Source organism: Echinops telfairi, unplaced genomic scaffold (genome assembly GCF_000313985.2).
Source record: "Echinops telfairi isolate 266 unplaced genomic scaffold, ASM31398v2 ScPeMD7_7420;HRSCAF=8458, whole genome shotgun sequence".
NCBI lineage: Eukaryota > Metazoa > Chordata > Mammalia > Afrosoricida > Tenrecidae > Echinops > Echinops telfairi.
The window spans coordinates 16,949,225-16,956,819 of NW_022111320.1; the positions used below are offsets into that span (position 1 = coordinate 16,949,225).

General features: G+C 44.8%; 1 protein-coding gene across 2 annotated transcripts in view; it reads right to left on the reverse strand.

Moving 5' to 3' along the window:
* The window catches only part of PHC3 (polyhomeotic homolog 3), a 94,701-nt gene extending 94,416 nt beyond the window's left edge, over positions 1-285 (reverse strand). For both annotated transcript variants that reach the window (XM_004704088.2, XM_045297395.1), the window contains exon 1: positions 272-285. In XM_004704088.2, coding sequence (XP_004704145.1) covers positions 272-285 — 14 coding nt within the window. The remainder of the gene's footprint in view (positions 1-271) is intronic.
* Between the last annotated feature and the right edge of the window lie 7,310 nt (positions 286-7,595).

The window sequence follows — 7,595 nt, forward strand, 5'->3', positions numbered from 1 at the left end:
GAGCCCCAAGGGCCCGCGGCTCGGACCCGGCGCGCGGGGCCGCAGCGACCGCGCTTCAGCCAGCGGAAGGGACGCTCCCGCCCGGTGGGTAACTGAGCCCACGCAGGATGCCGGCCCCCCGACACGGGCCACGCGGGCTCCCCCGCCCTCAGGAGGCTCTCGGGCTTCCCTGTGCCCCCACGCTGCTCGGGAAAGCGTCCCGAGAGCTCCCCGGGACGGACACCCCTCCTCGCCCCGCAGCTACGACATCAGTCACCAGCTAGTCACTCACTCCGCTTCCGCCATCTTCTCTCCTCCATCACTAACCTTGACTGCGCATGCGCCGACCCGCTGCCCCGCTACCCCGCCCCCCCGAGGAGGGTGGAGTCGGTTCAGCTCCGGGGGCGGGGCCAGGTCACGTGGGGCCCTTAGTTTCCCCGCTTTCTCCCCCCACGGCCTTCGAAGTGCACGCAAGTGAGCTCCTTTCCCCCCATTGAAGTGCCAGTTTCTCCTTCCTAGCTCCGCGTGCTCTTGTGCCGGCGGCGGGGGAGATCTGTAACCAAGATAGAAAAAGTCCTGTCAGACTGTTGAGGGAGGTTTTGTTGTTGGATTGGTTTTTTTGGTTTGTTTGGTTTGGTTTGATTTTAATAATTAAAAATGTGAAGAACACTCAAAATGCACTAACATCTCTGCAGAGAAAATGCGCCCAGGCAAACGGAGGTTTCAGAGAAAGGCAACGCCGTGCTAGCTGCAGGGCTTGTTAGCGTACTTGGGGTGCTCAGGAGTTTGGGGACTTGAACCAGCAATCTCGCTCTAGCAGCAAAGCGGGTGGTTAAGGAATTATCCTGATTACCCGAAGGATAGCATCCATGCTTTCAGCATCCATTTACTGAAGAATTAAGGAAGGTTGACAACATGAAACTGACCTCTTTGCCCCGCGGGAAAAGCCAGCAGTTTGCCACCAAATGCGAACCAAACCCACTGCCCTCAAGTCAGTAGGACTCAAAGGACAGAAGACAACTGCTCTTGAGCGTTAGGAGACTACATCTTTACAGGAGCACACAGCCTCGGCTTTCTCTCCAACGGATTTGAACCGCTGACCTTGCAGTTAGTAGCTCAACACGGAACCCACTGTTGCCACCAAGATGCCTCAGTTTGCTAACAGGTGTGTGGTAAAGGAGCTTTGGTGACACTGTTGTTAAAGTGATCCAGCTGCTAATTGAAACGTCAGTGGTTCAAATCCACCAGGAACTGCTCTGCAAAAGAAAGAAGTGGCAGTTGGCTTCCACAATGATGTAGAGCCTTGGAAGCCCTCTGGGTCAGTTCTGCTCTGCCCCATGTGGGACCTTGAGTCGGAATCAACCGACCATCCACAGTGTGGTTTATTACATACTAACTGTACTGAGGCTACGATAGAGGGCATATAAAGAGTGCCTGTCTTCTAAGAAGTGTAATCTGGAGTGACTTTTACAGAGATTTGTACGTGTTCTGAAACAGATCTACCAAGTGTTTTTGCAGACCTTAAACCTTAAGAGATGGTACATCTGTACTGCTCTTTGCCAAAAAAAAAAAAAAAGCTTAGCAGTCATAAACAGTGTCTTTCTCCTTTTTTATTTCTTAAGAAAGTACAACCCCACTAATTTCCAGAACTAAGAAATAAAGTATTGATATAACTCTATCTTAACAATGTAATGTGGGCTCATGACAAGTGTACTTACCATTAGAAAACCTATCCTCCCAGATCTTCATAGAGGGAAAGGAACATTTTTTATGAACATTTAAATCGTCCTTTCTTTCTTTCCTTCCTTGCCCATTTGAAAACATTGTTCCTTCACCTCTTCTTCCTATTATCAAATAGTGTGTCTTTCCGACTGTTCCTAGGAGAATCCACTCATAAAGTCCCCTTTGAAAAGTCCCCGAAGTATCTTAAAAATACTTTATTACAAAAAAAAAACACAACTTTATTACTACCTTCTAATTGTTCATGTATTATTGTCATCAACTCGCAAGAATCAATGCCACTTGATTCTGTAACTTTTTTTTTTAGAAAAACAAGGAAAAAACCAAAATCTTAGACCTAAAGATGGAAAATGCATAATTCAGTTCAAAGATGTGGTAGAGATAAATAAGAGCCCTTTCAGTCAATCCCCCTTTCCCATGAACACCTGAGACCTATGCAGATCTTTCAACTCATGCAGATAACACAAACTGTTATGTAAAATCTTGTCATTGTTGCTTTTTCAAAACATGTCAAACCTCAACATTTATTATAAAGCAGCTTTTTACCAAATGCTACAGCATTCTACCAACTCCTTTGAACTTCACAGCCATGCTATATAGTTACTGTTATTTTCTCATTACCTCATTACTAGGTCTTAGCTACCAAACTACTGAGAATATTGGTCCGGCCAAGTTGACATGGAAACCTAACTACTATGCATGGTAAATTTTAGCTCAAGGTAATTAAAAACCTTGTTAGAATTAATCTAAAGTGAAGTTCTAAGTTAAGTTTCCATTTTCAAAGCCACATTTTCTTCTCTGCATCAAGCCACTGGGCAAAACTTTAGAAGGCACAAAGTATGAGAGACTGACTATTCACAAACTCAAAAAAACTCGCACCCTCTAGTTGATACCGACTCATAGTGACCTTATAGAACAGAGTAGAACTTCCCCCTGAGGGTTTCTGAGACTGTAATTCTTTACAGGAGTAGAAAGCCCTGTCTTTCTCCCAAGGAGGGATTGGTGATTTTGAACTCCTGACCTTCCAAGTCACAGCTCAACACATAACCACTATACCAGCAGGGCTCCAAACTTACAGCCTTACACATTTTTTTTGAACGGGGTAGAATAGTAGCTTCCGATTTCCAAAGCCTTATACTTTTAAAGCATCTGGTTTCAGGCAGACACCATGGAGTCAGTAAGACTGGTCCTCCCTAATTTAGACCATACCTGCTACCATACCTCCATCCTCCTCTGATGCTGTAAGTCTTACTACTCACGGATGGTCTACAGACCAATGCCATCAGGATCAGCTAGCGATGTATTACAAATGCAAAATCTTGGGTACCACTGTGATGGTTCATTTTGTGTGTCCACTAGCCTATGCTTCTCACTCTTGGCAGGTACTGGACAGGTTGCTTTTCCATACTGAAATGTATTATAGCAATGTACTCTAATCAACTTCCATGATGTAATCTGAAGCAATCAGCAATTCTTTGAAAAGGTGCTTCCTTGGGGGTGTGGTCTGTCTTCAGAATATAAATAGACATTCTGGCAGCGCTCACTGTCTCTGGACCCTGCACTCATGTTGTCATCTAACTCTGGGTTCTTGGGTTATAAGCCTGCAGACTACTGTCTGGCCTAAGGATTTAGGATTTAGCAGGACCCTCCCTTCACCACCACAATCCAGGGACCCAGCGGAGGTCTTCTGTCATCTGACCAATGGATTGGGGACTTGCCTGCCCCTATAATTGTGTGAGCCATTCCCTCGAAGAAAATCTACCTCAATCAAAACCTCAAATCTCCATCTCTCTCTTTGGTATGCTGGAACTATTTTGTTTAAAAACAAACAAACAAACAAACGAAAAAACAGGAAAAAAGCAGAATCTTAGGCCTAAAAATAGAAAATGCGTAATTCAATTCAAAGGAGTGGTAGAGATAAATAAGACCTTGTTGTTCCCTTTCCGTCAGTCCCCCTTTCCTATGAACACTTCAGGCTTATGCCTGTTTTTCACCTCATGCAGATAGACTTGAAAAGTCAGAACACACAAACTGTTAGGTAAAATCAGATCAGTGTTGCTTTTTCAAAACGTCAAACCTCAATATTTATTATAAAGTCACTGACGTTTCTGTAGCCTTTTACTAATTGCTAAGGATGTCCACCAGTTCCTTTGATCTTCACCCCCATGCTGTATAGTTATCGTCAGTCCCATTAATAATGCTTAACTACGAAACCACTGTCAACTTGGTCCAGCCGAGTTGACATACACCTAACTACTATGCACAGTAAAACTCAAGGTCATCAAAGCCTTGCTAGAATTAACCAGAAGTGGAGTTCTCACTTAAGTTTCCATCTTCAAAGCCCCGTTTTCTTCACTGCATCATTCAGCAAACCACTGGGCAAAACTTTAGAAGGCCCAGGTGATGGGGACTACTCACAGGAAGGTTACCATTGTTGGTCTGACCACGCAGGGGAAAGTGCTTCCCTCTTTTGTTTCCTAAGGAAAAAGCCCCCTGGACAAGATGGATTGGTACAGGGGCTGCAGAATGGCCTCAGTCAGAAGAACAATGGTCAGGAGGCCCAGGACCTGGCAGTGGTTCATTCTGTTGGACACAAGTTCGCTATGAGTCAGAATCAGCTCCAGCTAAGACAGAAACGTAACAACAAGGAAGACTGGCAAAGGGCATACCAGCAGTTTGCACTTCTTTCTAAAGTTTCAGAACTGTTCCCTTGGGCAAGTGCTGGGATACCATTTCTGAAGGATGAATTGGAGGAATGGAAAACTAAAGAAAGGGAAATGATTGGGAAACCGTACATTCGTCCTGGAGGAAATTATAAGGACTACAGGAACGGAGTTCAAACCTAGCAATCATTATCAGGATAGCACAGGATCAGACAGGGTTTCATTCTGTTACACATGGGGTTATAACCACCTCTAACAACAACAACACAGTAAGAAAAGGCAAAGTCTAACTTAAAAAAAGAATAAAAAGAAGTCTAAGATTTTGTGACATGAAAATTACGTGTTAGGGATTGAGTTGTGTTCCCCAAACTACATATTGCAAATTCCAACACTGTGGCTTAATCCCATTTGGGAATGGGTTTTCTTTATCACGTTAATAAGGCAGTATTCATGGAGGATACGTTTTAAGTCAAGCTCTTTTGAAATATGGTGGTGGGGGAGCAGATTGAGCACACAATGAGACAAGCAAGCAGAGATGGGGCAGGTATGTGGAGCAGTCAAACCACATGAAGGTTGTCTTGTTTTCACTATTTCACCTTTCTCAGTTCTAATATCCATTGCAATGGCTACACAGAACTCAAGACAACGTTCATGATTAAAGGGTTTAGGAAGGAAGGTAACAGGTTGTAATGCCAGTGAAAAATGCGCTCAGGATAGAGTTGTTCATCAGGAAGTGTTACAAAGTTCTTTCAGGTCTGTTAATAAATGACCAAAGGGGAATCCCACGCCAGTGTAAGCCTCAACCTGAAAGCATTTAGCTCAAGCTTTGAGGGTCAGCAAACCCAGTTCCCTGAATTAAGTGCCCTGAGGCATCCTGCCCCAAAGCATAAATGACCAAAGGGGAATCCCACGCCAGTGTAAGCCTCAACCTGAAAGCATTCAGCTCAAGCTTTGAGGGTCAGCAAACCCAGTTCCCTGAATTAAGTGCCCCGAGGCATCCTGCCCCAAAGCACTCCGTTTTACCTGCTCTGTGGGTAGGGAAGTCCACCACTCTGTTCCGTGCTCTGGCTCCTGGTTCTGCTGCTGCTGCCCTGCCTTCTGGATCCAGGAGTTTCCCTGCTCAGAGATCTTGGGTCCAGAGGACACGCCATTCCTGGCTCTTTCTGATAATGAGATCCCTCCCTCTGCTTCTCCTAGGACTCATTTTATACACAGCAGGATAGCATTCCAGGGAATTCTGCTCACAATCACTCACCGGTGAATCCTCTCAGTATCATCCCCCCACCTTCGGACCAGAAAAGTCATTTGGTGGGAGTTAAGAGACTTTGGCCAGAAGAGCCACAGTAAATAATTCACTGCCTGCCCTCCCCAAAGATGACCAATGGCCTTCCCCAAGAGCTGGCAAAGAGAGAGAGGCTTTCACTAGAGCAGGCTTCCTGAATTCAGACGTCTAGTCGCCTAAACGGTGAGACAATAAATTTCCATCCATTAAAAAGTCTCACTTGTGGCATTTCTGTTACGGCAGCACTAGATAACTAAGACCATGTAAAATTCTAATGCCAGTGACTATACGTGAAGTGGTATTGGAGCACAGATGCACTCACTCGCTATGTGCAGTCCATGGCTGCTTTTATGGGACAGAGGTACAGGTAAGTAGTGGAGACAGAGATGTCAATGGTCCACAAAGCCTCAACTGTTTGTGATCTGGCCCTTCACGGAAATGTTTGCCAGCGCCCACGCCAGATCACCCTGCACTGAATCCTTTCTGAATAATTAACCCCAGCACGCTGTTCTAGGTCCTAACTAGACCATGATGCTTTTCTCATTGAATCTTGGGCTTACAACTTGACCAAGTGCACTGCATTGGACAAGTGAGTCAGCTGCTTCAAATATGAGTTTCATAGTGCAGAAAACCTTTTTTCTTTTTTTGACTTCTTCTCCAGGATCCTCCTTCATCCAGTGTGACTGGGTGAGTGTTACTGAGTGTGCCTAATGCACAGTAGGTCTAAGTACTTGTTGAACAGATGAATACCTGTTGAACAAATACAAAAAGTACTGGATTCATGCAGCATAGAATTACAGTCCATGCCACAAAGTGGAATGCTGCAATCTACAGACCTGCTTTCTCCTTCACTTGCTGTCATTTGCTAAGGCTTACTTTGACTAAAACCCAGCAGTACTGAAACAGAAAACAGCTTCTAGCCCTGCCCTCTCACCTGCTCCTGAAATAAGCATTATGCTAATCATATAGTTTATCAGTCTGATCTTTCCTTGTGTTCCTGTGGGTGGCACTATACACAGCCCTATATCCCTAGGTGCTAAAGAGTGGATCATCAAAGAGGGAAAGGACCTTAGGTTTCTCACGTGACTCAGGGGTCTCTGGAAGAAATCCATGACAGAAGCAAACTTTGCCAGTTCACCTAGTCCAGAGATGTTGTGGGTTTTTGGTTGTTGTTGTGTTTTGTTTTTGCCACGTGCAACAAGGTCTCACTCCAAGTGTGGATGTTTAATAGAATTTCAGATGCTGTGTTCTTCCATTTCCATTCTGCCTTAAAGGTTTGGATTTGCAGGGACGTTCTACCCTGTCCTGTAAGGTCACTGTGAATCAGTAGCAACATGGCGGCAGTGAGAGAAAGTTCAGAAATGTTAGGAAAGGAGAAATGCAAACACAGGAGGCACTGGCATCAGGGATGGCACTTAGAGAGTATAGCAATGAATGAGATGAAACAAAATGCATATGAATGGTTGAATGGAAAACTGATGACCTGCTCTGTAAACCTTCAGCTAATTCACCATAAAAAGTTAAACAAACAAACCAAAAAGGTTAGGATTTGCGTAGCGTTTGTGGTAGCCTAGAAGCGTTATTTCAAGTAGGACTTGAGAATCAGACCATGTGAGATTGGAACGTTGGCATGCCCAACCAAGCCGCCTTCTCTCTCTCCTAGAGCACTGCAATAGGCTCCTAAGAAGTCACCTTTAAAAGCTTGAGTGAGCTTTTAAAATGAAAATTGAGTCTCGTGACTGTCTTAATCAATTCTGCTAGTAGCTTCTCATCACACTTGTCATTACAGCCTGTAAGAAAGGCCCTGTGGAATTCTCCTTCACTCACTGCAGCAGGTCAACAACTCTGGATGAAGGCATTCACTGATGAAAACCAGAGAACGTAAGCCGTAGAGCAGAATACCTTCTCAACAAATGTGGTTCTTATCATTG